This window comes from Vicugna pacos, chromosome 33, assembly GCF_048564905.1.
Source record: "Vicugna pacos chromosome 33, VicPac4, whole genome shotgun sequence".
In the NCBI taxonomy this organism is placed as follows: domain Eukaryota; kingdom Metazoa; phylum Chordata; class Mammalia; order Artiodactyla; family Camelidae; genus Vicugna; species Vicugna pacos.
This window is the reverse complement of record NC_133019.1, coordinates 7,588,728-7,612,153: the sequence shown is the minus strand read 5'-3', so window position 1 is coordinate 7,612,153 and position 23,426 is coordinate 7,588,728. Positions and strand designations below refer to the sequence as shown.

The 23,426-nt window shown below is 39.0% G+C and overlaps 1 protein-coding gene and 1 long non-coding RNA gene across 2 annotated transcripts; both read right to left on the bottom strand.

Annotated features, from left to right (window-relative positions):
• Positions 1–2,589: 2,589 nt before the first annotated feature.
• OR6X1 (olfactory receptor family 6 subfamily X member 1) lies at positions 2,590–3,602 on the bottom strand. Its single transcript, XM_006209821.3, has one exon. It carries the CDS (start codon positions 3,579–3,581, stop codon positions 2,643–2,645), a length of 939 nt encoding a protein of 312 aa, XP_006209883.1. The 5' UTR covers positions 3,582–3,602; the 3' UTR covers positions 2,590–2,642.
• Positions 3,603–6,534: 2,932 nt separating this feature from the next.
• LOC140691090 (uncharacterized) lies at positions 6,535–18,771 on the bottom strand. Its single transcript, XR_012066551.1, has 3 exons — positions 18,674–18,771; positions 7,219–7,276; positions 6,535–6,670 (listed from the first exon to the last, which is right to left on the bottom strand). It is a non-coding gene; the product is annotated as an uncharacterized lncRNA (long non-coding RNA).
• Positions 18,772–23,426: the final 4,655 nt, after the last annotated feature.

Genomic DNA, 23,426 nt, shown 5'->3' with positions numbered 1-23,426 from the left:
AGGTGGCCACTAGGGGCATGATTTCAGACAGGTTCTTGTGTGCTTGAGAACTTGAATTTTCTGAGCTGTGTCGTACTTGGGAGACCACCAACCATCCTGGAAGCAGTGCCTGCGGGCAGCTGCAGCCTTATGACTTCAAGGTCTTCTCTTGTAACTATTAAATTTTAGACAATAAAATTGTTTTAGATCAGATGTTAGCAGAAAAAAAAGGAGATTTATAATGCCAATAGCTCTTGTTATGTACACGTTAATACTATATCAGAAGTGAAAACCTACTTAAATAAAAGTAGACAACTGGCTACCTGGCTACAGGTCTCCCCCTGAGGAGCCAGGTCCATACTGGTTTTCAGGCTCATTCTCCTGAATTCCTCTGGCAATGCAGAATGAGATCATTTTGTCTATTAAAGTTCTGGTTGTCGCTCCTCCAGCTATCTCTAATTGGGTCTGTTGGCACCAAAAGAGTGGACTAAAGGACTGGGATCTTAATCATACAATCGGATCCATGACTTGAAACTTGGGGATATTTTCAATTTGATATCCATCCCTCAAACTGCAGGAGGATTATGCCCCATTTCAACAGGAAGGGGCCAGAGCGGCCCATGAACTTGTGTTGAAAATTCACCATTGGAAAGGCTTTTCTAATTGGTATTTCTAACTCTAAGAAGTGACTCTCTGGCAGACTACAAAAAAATGTGTTTTTAGCAGAATCAGTACCAGGCACATGGTTTGGTACATTACACTGATACATTAATAAAACATGGAAAATGCATGAATCAATGGTGTCTACTTTGAGTTTCATGAATTGAAGCCTGGTGTGTACTCTCACACGTGCTTTTCTCTCCTTTATAGTGTCTGTCAAGGTGGTTTCTGTTATCTTCCCTTCTGTCTGCCATCAAATAGGTAACTCTTCATGCAATAGGCTAGACCCAGGAAATCTTATATGTAGGAAACTTGAAGACAGATTTTAAAGTATTTTAAAATAATAATACAACTTAGGTGTCCCAACTCTCTAGCTCTAGGTTACCCAGAGACACAACCAAGGCAATGAAAGTCTGAAATTATTCCTAAAATATCTGCATCTTCTGTGGCCATTGCTGTGGGCTTTTCTATGGACCCTCTCTAAGTACAACCACACCGTTCCAGACATGAAACTCAATTCTCCCTTGACTTACGCATCCAACACACACACATACGGATGCGTGTGACGTGCACATCCCGTTCATACGTGCTTTAGGTAATGCAGGATTTTATTGAAGGTTTGAGGGGAAGACAGACGAACATTGTAGACACGTGGCCTCAAATTGAGTATTAGGCATCTCCACTCTTAAAATGCTCCTTAGGCACCCAACTTAGGAGAATTTTCTCTAGTTTCTTCCCATAGACTTTTCTGCTACATTCCATTTTTTTTTTGTCTGTCTTCTTTCTCCACCATTTTCCTCTCTGAGAAGCACTAGATATTACCCTTAGTTTTTTTATTCAGGGCAATTTAAACCATTTTATTGATGATAGAGTTCTTGATAATATTCATGTCCTTTGGGTCTCTCTGCTTCTTTGCCTTCAAATGACCGATTTCCCCTGCCCAGCTCTAAGATTGCGCCTAAGATAAAATCAGGTGATAACAGTTTTACCTCATTACACTTTGTTTTGCACTTGCAATTTTTAATTCAATACTAAAAGAAATACACAATAATCCTTTAAAAATCATACTTTTAATGGGCTTTAAATGATAGTCTTTTCTTGCTGTTACAAGAGGCACATGCCTAATAGTCACTATTACAGACTAGCTCACCTGCGTGATCATTCTCTGAAAAACTTTTTCTGCCAGATGTCTTACCCTAGAACAAGGTTAAACCAATATGCTTGTCACCTGCCTTAAGGATCTACATGCTAACTCTACCTACAAGCTCTGAACTTAATGTAACCTTGGGGCTGAGTGTTCCAGCAAGAAAGCCTTCACAGTTATTTTGGCTCTGAGACATCTGCTGGTTTCCTAAACACATGGATTATCTAGATTGAAGCATAGAAACTGTCATCATCCAATTGGAAATTTTCACACGATGTCCTCAAGTTTTGGTATATTATTTGGCAATAAACTCCTTTCGGTTTATCTAAAAATTTGTATTACATCAAGATAGAAGCTCCCTTGTTGAGACATTGTCAAACAAAAACCTGGTTCATTTCAAACACTTTTGAAAGACCATCAGAATTGATTAGAAGACTTGCGGAGACTTCTACTATGAAGAAGACAAGTAGTGAGAAAACGAGATGTGGGATGCTTTATGCCTTTGACAAGGAAATGAGACAAAGAGGATGATTATAGACAAAGAGAGAGATAGGATTCCTTACATTTTCTTAATGTTACTGACCATTGTCTCTGACTTGAGTGGTTTCTACTTTCAGCTTATAATTGAGAAAGTCCTGAATTTTCCCTCATGCATCTGAAGGTGTTGTGGGATTTCCTTGTGGAAGAATAAGTCACTTCTCTGCTTCAAGGGGGACTCCTGGTCCACTTATAGGGGTCTTACACACTAAGTCCCCTATAAGCTCCATCATAGTTTTCTTGCACCTCTTTATCTAATTCAGAATCCTCTCACAGTTAATTGTTGTATCTGCATCAAGTTCATTTCCATGTATTTCGTGTTTTACTCTGGATGATGAGTCTTCAGCCAAGCCATTGCCTTCCTTAGGGCTCCTTTCACCTCCTTGTTTCTAATTGTATAAATAAAGGGGTTCAGAAGGGGTGTGAGGATAGTATTCAGCACTGACACCACCTTATTCATCTTAAAAGAGGAGTGTGCCGTGGGTCTCAGGTACATGAACAAAACAGCTCCATAGAGCAGGGAGACAACCGTCAGGTGAGAGGCACAGGTAGAGAAAGCCTTCTGGCGGCCAGTAGCTGAAGGAATCCGTAGGATGGTGGCCAGGATATAGATATAAGAAATCACAGTGAAAAGGAGTGACCCTGGGATCACCAGGATGGTTGCCAAGAGACCCAGGAGCTCCAAAATGCTTGTGTCTGCACAGGCTGCTTTCAAGATGGGACCGACATCACAGTAGAAGTGATTGATGACATTGTTGCCACAGAATGGCAACTGGATGAGCAGTACCATCTGACAAAAGACGATGGTGAAGCCCAGCACCCAAGAGCTGAGGGCCAGTTGCAGGCATAGCTTGCTGGTCATGATGGTGGGATAGTGAAGGGGCTTGCAGATGGCCAGATAACGGTCAAAAGACATGGTGGTGAGGATGAGGAACTCCGTGGTGCCCAGGAAGAAGTGGAAGAAGGCCTGCAGCAGGCAGCAGGGGGTGCAGATAACTGTTCTTGCCTCCACAAAAGTTTCTAGCAGTTTGGGGATGACCGTGGTGGTGTACCAGATCTCCAGGAAGGACAAGTTGCAAAGGAAGAAGTACATTGGAGTTTGTAGCCTGGGCTCAGCCCAGACAATGGTAATAATGAGCCCATTACCTGCAAGGGTTAATATGTAGATGAAAAAGATGACTATAAAGAGCAGGATCTGCAGTCCTTGGATGCCGGGAAAGCCTAGGAGGATGAACTCTTTGACTGCAGTGCCATTTCTCATGTCCCTGGATGCTCTGGGAAGACAGGCAACAGGCAAGAAGCTAGCTCCTTAGAATCTCACACTCAAAGTTCAGACCGAAGGAAAACAAAAAAAAGGATTCTGATTCTATTTAAGGTCCTTCAGGACATCCCCCCCAACCCTGAACATGCACACACATACCAAGCACTGCTTCCCTACTCATGATTTGGCTTGTTCCTTTGGCAGCTAAACCAGATTTTCATGGACTTTGAAAATACCAAGTACAGCTGATGGGTTGGAAAAGTACTTTTTCACCCCTACACAGCTATGAGAATAATCATTGTAATGTGGTGGCTTATCTGTCCATATGCCACACAATTATTTAAAATGAACAGTGTATATAATGATATGACTGCATAAGCCCAGCTGCTGGCTCATAAGAAATAAATGCTCACTCTCCTCTTATCATCTGAAAGAAAATTCTTGACTTACATCACAAATATGTTTAAGGAAGCTGATTTTATACATACACACGTGTGTGTATTTAACTAAAAATCATTGCTGTTACCTGCTAGCAGTGAGATACCATCCAGATAATAGAACAGATGTTTTTCTGAAGAACCCCTGCCCAAATTCTAACTCAGACTCTTTTTTTTTTAAAGTAGACTAAAAAAATATTCAAAGTTAAATGAATAGAATTGCTTAGCAAGCAGGGTAATGTACTAAACTTTGATTCAAAATTCCAAGACCAACTGAGTCAGAGCCTAATACATGAAAGAACCTATCCAATGCATATTGGGTAAAGATCTATAGACACAAACCTAAAAAAGTGAAAAGTTTAGCAAATGCTAAGGATAACAGACCAGAAATCCTGGAAGTGTATTCCTGTTAAACCCTTCCTTTGTGACTGAGTATCTTTCTTTACCAAGTAAAGCGTTCTTGTTTGTAAATGTAGATTCATAGGCTGAACACTTTCTGTTCCACTAAAATTCACCAGAAAACAGTAAAACTACTTCCTGTCTTACTGGGATATTCTTTCATATGTTTCTTCTTTGCAATGGGTGACATAAGTTGCTATGAAATGAATCGCACGATTTTCAAAATATATAGAAAACTTAGCACAAAGAGGCAGTTCACAGTTGATGGACAGATCGCACCAGGAAAGAATAATTTTTTGTCTATAATGTCAAAAGCCCCAGTTCTTTTCTATGAAACTATGAGTCAGAAAAGTATTTCAATTTGTACCAGTGGCCAAGGGATATAGCTGGCCATGAGCCTGGTCCCTCTGAACGGGGTAGATATAGATTTATGTTCGCTCCCCATACAGAGGAGAGTGGCATACTCTCCTGGCCAATACACAATTTCTAAGGGCTAAACACTCCACAGTTCCACCGAATGAGATCTATTTATTCCACAAGCTTTTGTTGAGAGCTTACTATTCTCCAAGTCCTGCTAGGGGATTAAGGAGTTCATCATTCAGGTAGGGAGAGAGACCATATACAGCAATTACAGCACAGCCCAGTGAGTGAAATTGGAGAGGTGTGCGCAGACTGTTTTGGGAACAACAGGAAGAGACCCCTTACCCAACCTGGGTGGGGGTTCACGAAGGTTTTCCAGAGAGGGAGGTGCCTAAGCTGAGCCCTGGAGGAGTTCAATAGGAAAAGAGAGTGGAATATGGAGGGGGAAAAGCATTCCAGACAAGGATCTAATTAATGTTTATGAAATTGAACTTGAGCTGAAGCTGGAGTCAGGCTTGTCCACTTCTGATAACTTTACAGGTGGGTCAGGCCTCCTGTAAGTCAGTTTGCAAGATGGATTCATGAGGTCTTTAGAGGGGAGAATCTTGGGGGTTTGCTAACATGGGGCAAATATGTGTGTGTGTAAAATATGGTGTCAGTCTTCCTTCCCAACGCACGTCCACGTTTATCTATGCTTTATGGAGGAAGGGGCTGCAGGTGGTGACTGAATGAGCTCTTTCAAGATTCTGGAGTGACATAGTCAGGACCTTGATTGACATCCAAATGCCTTAGCATGGCATTCAAGGCCACTGATGATCTGCTTTTACCCACCTCATCTTCCAGCCTGAGCTTCTGCCATTTCCCCTTCTTCCTTCCCATTCTAGGCTCCATACTTACTGAATCACCCAGGTTCAGAGTTTGGCAAACTATGGCCCTGTTTTTGTAAATGAAGTTTTACTGGAACCACACTAATTCATTTACAGATTGCCTGTGGCTGCTTTTGTGCTACAGTGGCAGACTTGAGTAGTTGCAACAGAGACCAGATGGCCCCCAAAGCCTAAAATACTCACTTTTTATCAGGCCTGTATTTACAGAAACAATTTGCCAAGCCTTGCTCTAGTTCCCTGAAGGTGCCAGCCTCCAGCCTCCCTCTTCTCCTAATCTTTGTTCATGCTGTTCCTTTTGCCTAGAATACCCTTCCCCAAGCCCCATCATTTGGCTAAGCCCTATCTGACTTCTGGATCTCAGCTGGGGAGCCACTCACGGGCAGCCTTCTCTGATTTCCCATTTCTTCTAGTTTAGGTGCTCTTACATGCTTCCATAACACCCTGTGCTTATCTTCACCTGAACACTTAGAAGATTGTATTTCCTGTTTCCTTGGCTTCCTCCATAAACTCTAAGGCCCTTGAGGGCAGCAATAGTGTCTGTAGGACCTAAACAGGGAACTTGGCACAAAATAAGCCCTCAAAAAGATGCTTTCTGAATGATTATATAAGTGGAAAATTTGTGGCCACTGTGTCCCCAGTTACTTATAAATTTATGTATACTGTGTATGTGCATATGTTTGTAAAATGCTACTATCTATGTATTTCAAATGCTGGAGACATTTTAACGGACTGTTTGCTGAATAATTTGTCTCTGAGGCTGCTGTTGCTTCCAGCTTTTCTTTATGTAAGTTTTGCTGCATGCAAATCTTTCTGCTCCATCTGGGATTATGTGCTTCCTACTGCGTTCTGGTCATTCTCTCAGCCCTTCACACTGCCCTGAGTACAAACATCTTTCTCTACCCACTTAATGCTCAATAGTTTGAGATGGAGTTGAATCATTTTTCTCTAAGCTATGTTGTTGCAATCAAGCATCCGTCATGGTTCTTAATCTTCTCATAGAAGAAATCTTTTCAAAAGAAGAAAAAAAGTAGAAAAATATTAACATATTTCTTTTCTGGATTTGGGCTAAGGGCAATATGTCCCAAGCCTTGTTTTTTGTTCTGTTTTGTTTGCTTAGTCACTTTGTTTCTTAATTGTTGATAAAGGCCAACTCAATTTTTTTTAAGACTTTGATCACATAGTCAATTTGAAGGTGCCCAATGGTGTACAGTCTTGAAACAATGGCACCCAGAGTATGTACTGTAAACTCCACAAGGGAAGTGCATCAAGGATCACTGCCTGGGGAACTGCACTAAGCTGGGATGAGAATAAAGACAATCAGTCTGGAATGCACCCCAAGGATTGATGGTTTGGGATAAGATGCAGTGAATTAATCCTGCTTTTACTTAGGAAGCTCCAAGTCCAAGTTATTGTTACGATTTTCTACATGAGACTGAAATTCATTTATTGGAATTTACATCAGGGCTTCAAGGCAGCAAGGCTACTGCGTCTGTTTATTCTAGAGAACAGCAAAACTTTGCCCAAAATAATACTCTGTGGCAACACAATACTCACAGCACTAATGATTCCCAGGGAAACACTTCGGTCCTGAGCATCCTTGTCCACGAGTGGACTGAAATAAAAGGAGAGACTGGTTATCAAGGCAGTCTAATTGAAACAGAAAAATTTCCTTCTCCTTTTGCACAAGGAAAAGAAATCTTTCTAGAATTTAAGGCAAGTGTTGTTATGCAATCGCTGAATTCTATTCCTACAGCTTTCAAGAAATGGCAAGCTTTTTGCAGCATTTAGGAGAATTGTATTGAAAGTGATTAACAGATCAGTTCACACTTGATCTAGGTCAAGATTTCTTCTCTCAAAATAATGATTTGTTAGTGGGGCGTTTTCATTGCTTCCTCTGGGACATCAGTCTCCATGGATGTGCTCCAGAGACTCCCAGGAGCAAAGGGAGGTCTCACTAAAAGTTTATTCATAAGTCAAGCTGAGGAATTTGCAGTTTTCTAAATTCTAATTGGTACCAATCATCTCAGTACTCCTGAGATAATTAATCAAAGGCTGAGAAAAACTGATTTTATGAGTTTTAGATCTTGAGTTTCTCTCAATTAAATACCTTGTTTAAACGAGAATTCCTTTTGATCCAGCCATCCATCCATCCCCCTACTGAACTCATTTATATGTTTTGATCAGGCCATCCTTTTGTTATATAATATTCAGCAAACAGCTCATCTGTCTTGTAATATTTGGATATTTAAATCAGACTGCTAGATCTTATATCTTGATGTAATTTAGGTCTGAGAGCTGCCAGGGGAAACAACTCAAAGCCCATTAATAACTGTAATTTTTAAAAATATGTCTAGAAATCGAAGAGGTCCTTGAGCAAAGTGAGTTAAAAGAGAGCACTCTGTAAGCTCTGAGAGGTAAATCACCAAGTTTAAGAAGTCTGGTAAGGCAGAGTTGGCTTATCCGCAGGACAATTTTAGAGGATACAGGGGTGTTCCAGGTACAGGACGGAGTGATGCTTGTCCACTCTTCTGACCAAGCCATCTTTCCCCTTCATGTTCTTTCCTAGAGTGTGCTGTACTCAGGGAATGAGAGGACCAGGGTTAAATGTAGAACTTCGTTATGAGGGAAACAAACAGCCCTAGGAATTGTTGGGAAAGAAAAAATTTCCTTCTAGCCTGCTAGGTTCTTTGGCTGGTCTAGTAATCAAATTGACATAAGACAGATTTACAGGAGAAAAACAACCGGAAATTTCGTAACTTGTATAGTATAACTTCTGTGTACATGGGAGAGACCCAGGACACTGAGTAACTCACCAAAGTGGCCAAAGCCACCACCTAAAATAGCATCAGCTAAAGACAAAAGAAGATGTTGGGGGTGGGGGGAACCAGTTAAGGGAGGTTACCAGGAAAAGTACAGTAGACAAGGGTAAAGTTGGTACAAGTTTAAGTTCTTGTCTTCTGAACCGATAAAGAGTTTCTGGAGCCAAGGTCACCCCCCCCCCTTCCTGGTATAGTGAGGGAGACACCCTCACAAGTAAAGCTTTCCCTTATACATATAAATGTCTCTTACGAAAGGGTAACTTCTCAGTTTTCTGGCCTTCTCCCATGTCTGCAGTTTGCTTAAAATAATCCTTATGCCAAAGAGACATATTTTGGGGTCACCAGCCCTGCTCTCGCACGGAATACTTGCCAGGCTGACTCACTTGGATGTCATGATCTGGGAAGACAGGACTGGAGGTTTTTCCAGCAAGCACTGGAATATGTGGTGTGAGGACTAGTACAGATGAAAAATAAGAGGCTAATTCTCCCCGTTGAAAATAAAGGAAGAGGCTTCTTTCTTCTGCCTTTTCTTGGAGCACAGACTTTCGAAAATTTCTAATTGTAAGGTCTTCCTTTGCCTGTTTGAAATGTATATAATTTTTTTGTAGAAGCTAAATAGGCCTCTTGCTAGCTTAATGACCGAGAAATGTCTGTCTCAAGGATGTGGCGCCATCTTTTTGAAACGTAAACAGCAAGGGAGAGAGGGCTGTATCTCACAGCTTCTGTGGAAGGGTAGGAGCCTACCTTACTTGGGTGTCTTTCTCCAAGCTGCAGAGCTTTCCTGACATAAAGATATGAGAGGCATTTTTTCCTCTGGATAAAACCAATTAGCGAACACAGATGGTCCCTCCAATTACCAGATGAATCTAGGATGAACTATGTCTTGCAGATGGTGCTGTCAATTCCTCTTACTTGAGGACTGGTTATTGTTTATCTTGAAAATGTGTACATTATGGATTGTGTTTGCTTCGTTACGTGAGAAGATGCTGTTTCTTTCTGTCGTTGCAAAAGCCCTTGTGATTTGCCAGCCTGCAATTTGCCTCAGATTCTGGTTTAATGCGTATTTAATAATAAAAGTATTTTCTTTCTGTGTTACCTTTGTGGAGAGGTTTTCTGGGTTGGGAGATTTTGTATTTAATTATATTTCCCCAAAAATGGGTAATGGAGGAGAAGCAAGTTTTGAAATGTTCAGATTCAGGGGGAGGGTATAGCTCACTGGTAGAGTGGGTATGCACGAGGTCCTGGGCTCAATCCCCAGTACCTCCACTAAAAATAAATAAATAAATAAATAAACCTAATTACCTCCATCCCCTAAAAAACCCAAACAAACAAACAAACTTTTTTTAAATAAAATGTTTAGAGCCAGAAGTGTGAGGAGCAAGAGTGAGTCTGTGAAAGATTCTTCCCACCATTGGTCATGTGAGAAATGGTCAAGCAGAGTTTCGTTGATGCTTATTCAAAGCAGAAATTCTCTATTGTCAGGTGTACATTCTGTAATGCACCACATACTTTTACGATATCCTGTAGCTGTTTATCTTAAATTTGATGGAATCATATTACATTTACATGTACATATACAATTATCTATTACAAATGATATGTTATGAAGCCAAAAACGACTTCTCTAAAACATTAATAAATTAAAAACACATGTCAGTTAACCATGACAGAGGAAATCTAAATTAACTTTCCATTTTCTCTTTAGAAACTGATACTACAAAATCATAGAACGATCAAAGATTTTGCAGCTAAAAGCATAGGGACATTGGTTAATAAGAGAAGCTTTAGCTCATAAAATATTGTATTTTTCTAAATTGTGTTGTATTAATAGTATTTTGTTGCTCGTTAAAATCGCAGTTTGCTGTGATTTTTTCCCCTTCATTAAAAATACATATTAATTTTTGTACCTGATCTGTATTTGTAATTTAGACTTCCTTTTGCTAGAGATGGTCTCCCTCTGTATGCTTTAGCTACTACAAGTCTGGATCTATCGTGCAAACATTGAAAAGATTAAATATTCATCTGCCAGGAAAATGACTCATGTCAGTTTCCTCTGAATGGGCAAACATCACTAAGAAAAAACACTTGGTTTTTCCTAGCTCTCAAAACATGAAATGCCTTCTTTTGTTTCAGAACCCAGATGCCTCAGAGTGGCTGGTGAAATTTCTGGGTTTTAAAAATAATTACTAGGTACAAACATGAGAAATGGTGTACAGAGTCAGAAAGGAGTGAGCAAATTTCCGAGAGCCCTTTGAAAAGTCAGATCGAGTTATCACCACATTTACAGATTCAGAGCATTATTCTGACGTGTCCGTTTTCTGCTCTGCAATGGTTTCAGCTGAGATTACAAATTCAAGTACGAAGTGTGTAGATGACCCAAGTCAGAAGGAAGTATGAAATTTCTCAAAGTAAAAAATAAAGGGGAGGAATTTTTTTTAGTTATAAAACTTTTTAAACTAAAACTAAAAAATAAAGATAATGATAAAGCACACATTTGCCCAGTGCTCGCAGTGTGCTAGGTACTATTCGAAGTTCTCTTGCAAGCGTCAGTCTCTGTAACCTTTACAACGACCCTGTGAGTTTATGTTAATATTACCATTTCTATTTTATAGATGAGGAAACTGAGACACATAATGGTGAAGTAACTTGGCCCTACGCTAGTCAATGATAGATTTCAACACAGAAAACATAGCTTCAGAGTTTGGGTTTGAGAAAATAGCGTTCGTGAACGATGAAGAAGCATTTCTAGAATAAGAAGCACAAAAGGAACCATGAAGTGGTGCTGTGGATAGAAAGACATATTAGGCTCAGCTATGCTCCTGGCCTCTGCGTGGCTCCCCCGGAGCTGGATGATCCTCTCCACATGCTGTTCTTCTTCTCATTCTCAGGACCAAACCTGCCCTGCAGCAGGAGGTTGGTAAACTCCCCCTAAATTCAGGTGGGTCTGTTTCTAGTCTCAGTGACTTCTGAAGACTGAGCCTTTGCCTGCATCCTTCCTTCATTCCCCAACCTTCCACCAACCCCAACATCTGGAATAACTGGGCTTCTCCTGGATCCCCTCCCAGGGCTGGAGTTGCTCCAACACCATCCTGGTAGCTGGAACCTTTACTACTGCTGAGGGCCTGCCTGCTTGGCCCCTGAGTACCACCTGCCTCACATTCTCTGTTGTGGTCTATTCTCATCTCTTAGAGTCCTCTGAAAATTTTGTTGTTGTTGTTTTCCATCTGTTATGCCTTCAATGGCTATCTTAATTGCCACCTTCAGATTCTTCCCAGCTATCTTTTCTGCTGTAAATAACTATAAATCACTACTATTTTCTAGGGCCTGGCAGAAAAAGTAAATAAGATGAATATGAGCTAGCACATACAGGGTAAAATAGCTTGGAATCACAATAAACCAGACAAAACATTCATAACATTTATTTAGTGTTTTTAATTTCCCAAGTTAGACAACTCTGGTTAATTTCACAACAACTTCGCGAGGTAAGCAAGGCCCTAAGTGCGTGTTTCTGTAAGACAGAAGTCTAGTGTAATTCTAAGATACATAAACATTAGAAACAAATGATCTCTTTGTCCTGAATCCTTACTTCTTGTGGTTTTGAATTTCTTTGTGCTATAAATTGGGCACATGTGGTCAAATTTAGGGTAGATGGTGGGGATCAGAATCTATAGGCCTATAGGTTGAGGATACCGCTGTAATGTGTACTGAATTCAGCGGTTGAGGATTTCACAGTAGCAAGGTAGTCACCTGTCTAAAATCATTTATTCCTGAAAATCTATCATTGCAGAGTAATTATTTTTGGTCTTGGATGATCCTGAGTCTTCTGTAGTTCTCCTTTATTTTATTTATTTATTTATTTATTTATTTATTTATTTATTTATTTATTTATTTATTTATTTTAACGTTTTGGGTTTTTTTTTATTGATTTGTAGTTCTTTAAATTCAAACATCTGAATCGGTAAGGTAACACTTCAAAGTTACTCTTTGCAAATGTATTAATGAGGACGCTATCAGTTAACTCAGGAAACTTGACAGGTGGAGTTGATGACAGTGGAGGGTGAGCCAGGAACAGTGAGAGGAATTTAAAAGTGACAGAAACATGAACTTTAAATAGTTTTAAAAAATTGAGAAAAATTTTGAGGAACCGCTCTTGGCTACACTACTTTTGATGCCATATTGCTATTAGGTAAGTAAGTAAATTGGGCTTCAGCCCTAACTTCCCAGAGAACCAAGACCCAAGCAGGTCAACTGTTTCCTTATTAGCCTCAAAGCCAATGTTTAACCATTATAATATTGTGAAGGAAAAGCTGGGCTGGTCTAACAAGATAACTCACAAGTCTAGGAATGTGAAGGAGAGGCTGGGCTGGGCTAACAAGATAACTCACAAATCTAAGTATTGGAATACTGATCTGAGTTCTGCTAGACTAACTTGTAAATCTAGGTTAATTAGTGTTGGTTTGCTGTTCATGTTTTTTGCTAGCCAGCTGGGTTTTCAAAGATACATATCTGGCTTTGGAATGTTGGTTTGCTGCATCCCTGCCTCCACTTTTGTGATGATAATGCTGCTAAAGCTGTTCCATGCCTATTGGCCGAATACCCCAAGCTTGTACTTTACCCTATAAAACCTCATGTGCACATCTTGAAGGTGCTCAGAGCTTCGGAGCAGAAGCCCCTCTGAGCCTGCCGGCGTAATACATCTGAGTACTTCAACCCTCCGAGTGGTGCTTGTTTCTTGACTGGCCTGTTGTTTCCGTAACAATATCAATGTTCTTAAAAATGTAAAGTGTATTTTTACTCTGTCACTTAGCTTTGGTACGTGGTATTCACCCTGCTTGAAGTGTCCTTCCTCCTCTTTATCAAGCTATTTTATCTCACCCCCAAAGTGAAGAGTCTACAAACGTAAAGAGCCTATTCAATATTAATTTTCCTTACAGATTTCCCCAAATACACTATTTGTACTTTAGTCTTAATGACCTAGTATAAAGATCTTCTAAGCCAAGTGTTCCCTGTGATTGCAATCCTGGACAAGCAGGGTAATGGCCACTAAAAACAACCATTCTTTGGTTTAGTAAACATCTGCTCTGCAAGAACTTAAGCCCCTCCTCACATTCCTTCCAAATAGTTTTCGGGCAAATAAATCCCTGGCTTCACCCCTTCTGGGTCTCAAGACGTGACAGAACAAGCCTGATTCCTAGAGGACACACAGAGTCAGTTCAGGCTAAATTTGTAGGGTCATCTCAAAAAAATAAGATTAAAAAAAGTAGAGACCATTGGGGGATGTGTGGAGGTGGAAATGTAGAGAAGTATAAAGAAAAATTGTTACTACAAAAGAGCCAGCTCCTCTCCATGCTCCCTCATGCCTTCCCCGGGGGGACGGCTTTGTACAGGATCTCACAGAATACTTACCATTATAATCTGGACATTTGGTTTGTAATTTACAAACAAATGCATTTGAAAGTAAAAAGAATTACATGACAAAAGAATTTCCTTTCAACCTCCCATTTTCAACTGCTTTCAAACAAAGGGGAAAAAAAATAAATTGACCTGGGAAATCTATCTTTACTGAAGGTCTTCTCTGTTGTATTTTGGTAGGAAAAAAAATCTACCTTGTACACTAGTTCTGGCTCCTTTAACCCTTTTGGGTTTTATTCATTTTGAGGGCTGTGGGAATGAAACTGCCACCTTCCCTGTAAAATTATGGGTAAGTGTGCACATGGATCAAGAGCAAAGGCAGTAATGGTAACAGCAGCAGCAAAAACAAGGACAACACTACAACCACCACGTGCCCTGAGATAAATAAATACCACCCTTCCCCTCGTAAGAAAACAGACAAGATCATCTTGTCTGTGTCTAGTCCCTAAGATAGACGAAACCTTGAGCAATTTCTGTCAGTTACTCACTCCTTAACAAAAGCAACACTGTGCCTGGTCTTTGCAATGCTAATGTGTAAAGATATATGAGGATGTCTGTGGATTTAACAGTTCTTTTAGAAAATTCTCATTATCCACTCTGACAGTGGATGTTTCACGGTAAACTTGTAAAGGAATTCAGAACCAGCTTCCCCCAAAATGTGCCGCTGTGGCACGCAGACTTATTTGGAGCTGAAGGCATTCAAGACCCAGCAGGCTCTAGAAAAACTTTTATCCCCCCCTTAATTACCTAAAAGAATTTAGATAGGGGGCCTGGCCCAGAAAGAGAGGTAACTTTTTAACTGAATGACCTATCTGTATGCAGAAAAACATCTAATTACTAAACAAGTGCTCTTCTTATCCTATGAATTGCCCTCTTCCCCTTTGAAGCCCCAGGCTCCTATCCCACTCCTTAGCTCAGAATAGAATATAAGCCTCAACTGCCCAATTTGTCCTTGGGTCTCATTGTCCTTGTGGAGCCCCATACACAGGTAATTAAATTTGTTTTTTCTTCTCCTGTTAATCTATCTTTTGTCAATTTAATTATTAGACCAATTGAAGAATCTAAAAAGGAGGAAGAAAAATTTTCTCTCCCCAATACTTCATAACATAAATTTTTTTTTCTACTGTATTTTTTAGCTGATGAGCCAGTTCTTCAAAAGTCTAGACTCTGGTGAAATTTGCAAGTAATTTTATTTTTATTTTCTAAAAGCTTTTGTCTGAGTCTGTCTTTGACAGGGTAAAAACTTTCTTCAGTATTCTGAAGAGTCTCCTTTCTTCCATCCTTCCTTCCTATATCGAGCATCTATTAGAGACTATACACTGAATCTGAGCAGATGCAAAGAATAAGACTACCAATTTAACAGAAGAGCACAGATAATCACCAAACACAAATGTACAGGAAAGTCTAATGCAAATTGTGGTGGAACAAAGAGAAAATAAATAACAATGCAAAGTGGAAGTAAATCTAAAATTAGTCAAGTCTAGCCTCTTCATGATACTGTCGACTGAAATAAATTAAGAGTTACATTTTATTTGGCGGGAGCCGGGATGACATCCTCTCAGATCGCTCTGAGTAACTGCTCCAAAGAGGTAGGGGAGGAGCTAGGATATATAGAAGCTTTACAACAAAGACCAGGTAGTTGGAACAATAAAAGATCACTTGTTATCTAAAGAAAACCAGGCATCTCAAGTTAAAGAATTTAGTGCTTTTCTATGTATGGGAGGAAGCAAACATTTGGGCTCATTGAATTCATTCCTTTGACCAGCATCTAGCTATCTAGGGCCATTATTTTGTCCTTTATTATTCTGAGTCCGCTCAGAGGGCATCATTGTGAGTGGCTGCAGAGGCTGGGCTGCAGGCCTGTCCTCACTGAGGGGTGACGGCAGCCGCTGATGACTTGGTTTCAGCATTCTTTGTTTACTGATATGGTTGCAGTATTTTCATTTGTATTGCAGTATTTTCGTTCACAATACAGATATGGAAACTGACCGTAGGGAGATAAAGTGATTTTAGTCAGTGTTGTACAGACATAGTAGATGGACCTGGATAGGACCATGGTTTCCTGGAGCCTTCCAAAACTTTTTCTAAAATGTGCCCCTCATTCCTTTAATTGCAGTGTCTCTCTGTAGAGCTCTGTGTGCAAGATACAAAGTCATTGTTGGCTGTCCAATTCACTCAGACATTTGTTGGGATTAGACTTTCCAACAGATTTGAACCCCAAAGGAACCACTCAGTAAAAAATTAAAGTCAGTTGTCTCTGGATGAGAGAAGTGAAGTGCTTCTACATGTCTTTTCAATTATTTTTATGATGACAATGCGTTAATTTATACTTAGAAAAAAGTTGTGAAAAGGGAAAAAAGTAAGTCTTATTATGAAAATTAGCAAAAGCATTAAAAGAAAGGAATCATGAAATTTTAGGGAGGGAAAGAGTGGCTAGTTTGGGGAAAGTGGAGAGGAGTGAAAACTGGTGGGAGAGGATGTTTTGGGTGGATTTGTGTTCTGGCAGGAGAGGAATCGCACCCTGAGAACTTGGCAAGAAAAACCTTCAACTCTGGAAACTTCTGGCAATAGCTCATCAACATCTACAGACAAGCCTGCTTAGCTGGACTTGTCCTAGCCTATCCTGCAGCTGCAGGCTTTGAGCGTGATGGGGCTTTGGAAGCACATTTGTTTTGTTTTGTTTTGTTTTTCCAAATCTTCATCTTCAGATCTTGCTTTGAGACCATACAAGACGTGATTGGATTGAATTTCCCAGGTAATAAAGTTGAAAAAGCAAACAGCTTTGGAAGAGCTTTTTTTTTTTTTTAACTTTGAACATAAACATTGCTTCTAAAATACATGATAGGCAACTATAAGGAGAGAAGGAGAGGGTACTAGGGATCTTGTGAAGAAAGTGATGAAACCAAGACAATTATGGAAGGTAAAATATGAGACTGCAGGCAGAATAAATACTTTAATGACCACACAGTTTTAGTTTTACCAAGTGTCCCTTATGTTATCTTCAACTGTGTGTTTGTGCACTGAAGTATTTTAGGCTGTAGTAAAGTTCAGAGAAAATACGTTGGCGGGGGACAAGGCATGGAGGGGACTTGAACGGAGGGAAAGAACCCCGATGGCAGGGTGCCATCAAAGATGTTGATTGATTTTTAGGTAGCAATCATCTTAAACTCCTCTATCTTCTCCCCCCACCTCCACCTTCCTACCCCAAGATCAAAAACACTTTAGCATTCTGAGCTACACAAATCTCACAATAACTTTTGTAATTACAAAGTAAGTCATGGAATGATGTCATGGCCAAAAATTAAAGAAAAAAGAGGAACTGGGAAAGAGAAGTTTGGAATGCAGGTAGACTGTGTCTCATTTCTTTGAAGTACTTCTTTTTATTTTCTTACTATTTACAAAGAAACTGAAGTTCTCTTTGAAAATAATTTTGATCCCTCAGATCCTGTGGAATAAGAATGTCATATTTAGGAATGCAGTTATTTAAATAAAATTTTATAACTAAAAATAGTTTGTATGACACTTTTATAGTGAATGTCCACTTGTACTGGAATTTAAATGGAATTGGGATAATTATTACATGATATTATTTCAGAGGCCACTGAGGTTCTATACGTTCTTTGATTAAAAAAAATGTATTTCATTAAATAGAGTATGTTCTACTGAGCTCTCTTCAAGGTCATCAATCCTTTATTCTGCCATTCTATTATTAAGCACATCCGATGTCTTTTTTATTCTAAACATTTTGCTTTTCGGTTCTAGAGTTTCCACATGGTTCTTTTGAGTATTTCCATATCTCTGTTGAAATTTCCCCATCTGTTCATTCATTATGGCCATATTTTTAAAGTTAAAATAATGTAATTATAGTATCTGTTTTAAAGCTGTTGCTAACTTCAGTGTTTGGGTCATGGATGAGTCTGTTTCTATAGATTACCTTTAATTTTGATTACAGGTCACTTTTTTTTTTTTTTTTACAGCTTTGGTGAGTTTTCCTCATATTGTCATATACACTGTGTACTGGAAGATAAGTTATAGAGACTCTAGATTCTTTCATCTTTCCCTGAAGAGCATTTATTTTTGTTCCATCAGGAAGACAAATTATTGACCCATCACTTTGAACCAGTGGATATTTGATTATATGCTTTTTATGGGCTGGTCTATTTTGATTTTGCTCTTACTCTTAGAGCAACTCTTTAGTCTGGAGCCACAACTTTTAACTGGAATGACCAAGAATGAAGCCTTATTTATATCTGATAAAATAAAATTTAAAGCAAATGTACTGTTATAAATGTCACTATATAATGTTACAACATTTAGTTCACCAGAAGACAGATTCAGCAGGAATCTAAACTATATAAGTAAAACTTGAGATTGCAGAGCTCACCTCTTCTCACAGGCACATGAAAATTACAACTATTTATAGAGCAATTCTCAATGGGAATGACCTGAAGACTAGCAGAAAAGATTTTCCATATTTTGCAGATTTAAAGAAGGAACCACAATAAGATGGGTAGGAGGGGTGAAGATGAGATATAGTAAAGACCCACACCCCCACGTAAGTGACCTCAAGATGGGAGGGTAATCACAATTTCAGAGGTTTCCCCCAAGATCAAGAGGTCTGAGCCCCACACTGGGCTCCCCGGCCTGGGAGTCTTGTACTGGGAAGATAGCCCTCAGAATGTCTAGCTTTGAAGGGAACTAGACTTGTATATGGGAAAGTCGGAGGGCTGCAGGAGAGAGACTCCACCCTTAAAGGGTGCAAAAGAAATCTCACATACCTTGAGACCCGGTGCAGAGGCAGTAAATTTGAAAGGAGCCTGGGTCAGACCCATTTGCTGAACTTGGAGAACCACCCAGAGAGGCAGGAGCAACTGGGAGTCACCTTTAGGACAGAAACACCGATGGCAGTCATTTTGGGAGCTCATTCTACCACAAGGATACAGGTACTGATGAGTGTCATTTTGGAGTCCTTCTAGCTTGTTGGCACCTGATCCTAGAGGAAATACTTTCAGCTTTCCCTGTTTAGTATGATGTTGTCTGTAGGTTTGCCAATTTTTTTTATCATTAGCAGCATAACCCACTATAGAAATGAAATTTCCCTAGGGCTGCTGCTCCACGCAGACTCAGACGTTCTTAGCAATGCTCATAACTTCTGATATTTGACACAACTTGTGTGGTAAAGCCTAGTTTCAGTTGTTTATAATTCTGGGTAGTGCTTGAGTCCTGGTCAAATTTCCTGGCCTAATCTCTGTTCTACTCACTTGCCTCTTTCATCCTATAATTTAAAAGGGCCGATCAGACACCTAACTCTTTCCTTTTTGATTGATCCTACCAGGAAAATCAAACCAACAAGTTCTAGCCCCTTACTACACAAAGTGTGATGTACAAAACAAAACAAAACAAAACAAAACAAAAAAACCACATTGAATCTGATGGGAGCTTATTGTGAATAAAATACATTGGGCCTCACTCAGAACCTAGTGGATTAGAACCTGCATTTTTAAAAGGTTCTTTTTTTTTTTAATGTACTTTTTTTGGTTTGTTTTAAGGGGGAGGTAATTAAGTTTTTTTATTTATGTATTTATTTTAATGGAGGTACTGGGGATTGAACCCAGGACCTCCTGCATGTTAAGCACACACTCTACCACTGAGCTACACTCTCCCCTCTTTAACATGTTCTTTAAGCAACTTGAATGTATATTTAACTTTGACTTTGAGGCCAAGGGCAGCCCATCCCAAAATCTGATTTAACGGCAAGTTTATCATTTTGAAATAAAGTTGCTCAAGAAATGGCCAATACAAGAGGAACAGTTTGACTCTTGGTCTCCCTGAAACCAGGAAATAAATGTCCTTTGGGAAAGATGCCCTCTCTGTATGGTGAGGTAGAAAGATACCCTTATCACCAGAGATAGAGAATTCAGGGCCAAGAAGCCTGTATGAACAAATCTTGTTACTTTTTGACTAATTAATTACCCAAGCACAAATTTTGCTTAAATTCCTTACTAATTTAAGCACACAAACCTTAGTTTCTTTGTCCTGGCAATTTCTTTCAAATTTGTTGTTACTTTGTCTAAAAACTATAAAAGCTGCCTCCTTTGGACACTTTTTAAGTCCCATATTTATGAGACCTGTGTGTGCATAAATTAAATTTGTATCTTTTTCTCCTGTTACTCTGTGTTGTACTGATTTTATTGTTACTGCAGTCACAAGAACTCGAGAGGGGTTGAGGGGGCACTTTTCCCCCTCTTTGACATTGAGAAGCACTGTTATGCACTTGGATGAAGCCCTGATAGTGTCGAAAACACAACCTCCTTATTTTATAATTGAGGCAACTGAGAAAAATAGAAATTTAGTGACTTGCATGAAGCTACCGATCCAGTTTATGGATGGACCATGATTGGAACCCAGGGTACCTGATTCTTATTCAAAGGTTATTTCTAAACCACAATGTAGTTTGTCATTTCAGGTTTCCCAGAGTTAATCTCTGGTCAGGTTGTTACTTCTGTAGTTCGTATCAGTTTGTCATCAGCCTCAGCTGTTCCTGTCAGCTGCTCTTATTTCTGTCCATCCCAGTTTTGGTCCATATGTAGAGACAGCTGTGTATTCCTCCTGCCAGTGCCTTTCTGGCACTGTGTTCTCATGCATGAAGAACAGAGAGCACAGTCAGACTTTTTGTCAATATGCCATGTGATCCAGGTCCAAGTTACAAGTTATGTTGCCTACACCTTAATGATATTTATGGAAATGAGAGTACTTCTATGAGTTTGTAGAACTGGTTCATGCATGACCTCCTTGTCATCTGATGTAGAAGACTTCTGTTTTTCAATTTCTTAAAAATCATCCTTTGTTAAATGAAATTTCAGTCTTCCATTTGGTGAATCTGATTCTGTTCCAAAACCAGGACACTTCTAGGTTGGAAGCTGGAAATAAATTGCTATATGACTTACTGAATTTTTCAAATGCCAGCTATTTAAAACTTTATCTCTAAAGTCTTTGTCACTAAGTTCCTGTTACTCAGGACACAATCTGTAAACAATAAAAATGGTAATGACTCATGTTTCCTCCATACACTTTTGTCAAAATTTTAATATTTGTGTCTGAGTTGGAAATCAACAGAAAGAGAGATGGTTGGGACCCACGATTCCAAATTCTCAATTTTGTGACCAGCTGTCTTCAGCAGCTGCAGCCTCTCCCATGAGGCCCTAGCCCATAAGGCCAAGAAAGGAATGCTCTTTGTTACTTTGCTATTCACTTTTTTACTTTGTATACTGTTTTCTTTACTTTGTGTTACCTTGTTTATTTCTTTGATTGGCTGGGTTGGACGATGTGAGACATGCTAAGGCTCCTCTTGCCTGTCAGAGGAGGTAGATTCATGACTGAAAGTATCTTCTGTTCACACCTTAGGTCCACACTCTGATGTTGATCCTGATGTCTTCCCACTCTGATGGCATCAAGAAGCATAGAAGGGAATCAACAAACACAAATCAGTTGCAGTTCTATTCATGAACAATAAACTATCCAAAAGGAAGTTAAGTGAACAATCCCATTTAGAATAGCATGAAAAAGAATAAAACACTTATAAATAAACTTCACAAGGTGGTGAAAGCCTTGTACACTGAAAACTGTAAATCATTCATGAAAGAAATTAAAGAAGATACACATAAATGGGGGCACCCATGTTCCTGGATTAGAGATGTAATATTGTTAAAATGTCCACTCTACCCAAAGTGATCTACAGATTCATTACAATCCCTATCAAAATCCTAATGGCATTTGTTTTTTTTTTACAGAAGTAGAAAAAAATCCTAAAGTTTATATAAAACCACAGAAGACCCCTACATAGCCAAAGCAAACTTTAGAAAGAAGAACAATGCTGGAGGCATCACATGTCCTCATTTTCAAATATATTACAAAGCCACAGTAATCAAAACAGTATGATAATGGCATAAAAACAGATATATAGACCAATGGAACAAAACAGAAAGCCAAGAAATAGGCCCATGTGTACACACTCAACTGATCTTTGACAAGGGAGCCAAGAATACAGTGAGGAAAGGACATTGGGCCTGTAGTTAACAACACTGTACTGTACACTAAAATTTTGTTAACACGGTAAATCTCATGTTAAGTGCTCTTGCCACACACACAAAAATTGCTCAAGAAAAGTAATGCAATCTGTCACAATACCCTTAGCATGCATAGTATTGATTAATTACTAATTAATTTGTATAAATATCTACTGGTCTAACTTTGTTTTCTGAGATTATATCTTTATAGGCCTATTACAGTCTTTCAGGAGTACTTTTTGAGTCAGAGGCAGTTTCTGTAAACAGTAATTGCCAGTAAAAATTAATATAAGATTTCTGGATGGCAATTTAAATCTCAAAAATGTATGTCTTTTCCAAGATTAAATAGTTTAAATTCTCGAAATTTGTCCCTCAAAATCAAACTAATATATACACAAAATTATCCTAAAATTTTAAAGAATTTAAAAACTAAGTCTTGTACATCATAGGAGTGCTAATTTTTTAGTTTGCTCAATTCCTCCCTTGCCTTAGTATGTAGAAATTTCAATGTGTTAATGTTTGCAAGCTCTGTTTTCAATAATTGTTATTTCCTAACATCCTAATGCATTTGAACATTTTTGTGAACGTATTTGGCACTTCTCTTCTTAATGTAGACATGACAAAAAATTATATTTCAGTCACTTTCCCTGTGAACATATTATTTTTTCAAATTAAGAAAAATGCAACCTTGAAAAAAGTATAGTTTTTTTATTGTTAAAATGTTTAAAAAGTAACAATGAACTGAAAAAATGAATTCTTTAGCAAAACTGATTAAAGTACATGCACATATATAAAAATATTCATTCTATTTATGTTCATTTTCAATATTTAGATATTAGGTTATTTTAATGGACATGGACATAAATTATTTTACATTTCTATAAAGTTACTTTTTGAAAATGAGTTTTCAAGTAGAAACGTTTTGTGTCTAAAATTTGTTTATCAAAAGTAAACATTTCAAAGCAATTAAACATTAAAAAAAGAAAAGAAGAAGCAGAGAAAGAACCCAGTGGAAGCTCCCCAGGGAAAGAAAGAGCATTTATGCCTAAGACCTAGAGCCACAGGCCTGCAATAAGGACTTCATTCCCCTTTCCCTGATACCAGTAATGTCTTAACATAGGAGTTATAATAGGGAAACAGGGCCTGTTTTCAGTGGTAGGAGACCCCAGGCTTCTCTTACTGTGCCAGGCATATATATACAAAAAGGGGAATCCAAAGATTCTTAAACTCAGAAATTTTTACTGGTTCACTTATCACCTCCAAAGCACCAGAACAACTAGGCCCCAATAGGTCTTGAATTTGAACTATGTCATAGACTGCAATGTGAGCAGTGTCTCCCTCTGTTGTGCAATACAGTGAACTTGTTGATTACTCCTCCTGTGACTGGAGGGGAAGGTAAAAGTGGAAGGGGGTGGTGTGTGTGTGTGTGTGCGCGCGCGCGTGTGCTTGTGCGTGCGAGTGTGTG

Coding starts and splice junctions, on each gene's coding strand:
- OR6X1 (XM_006209821.3), bottom strand. CDS start 3,581: ATGAGAAATGGCACTGCAGTCAAAGAGTTCATCCTCCTAGGCTTTCCC.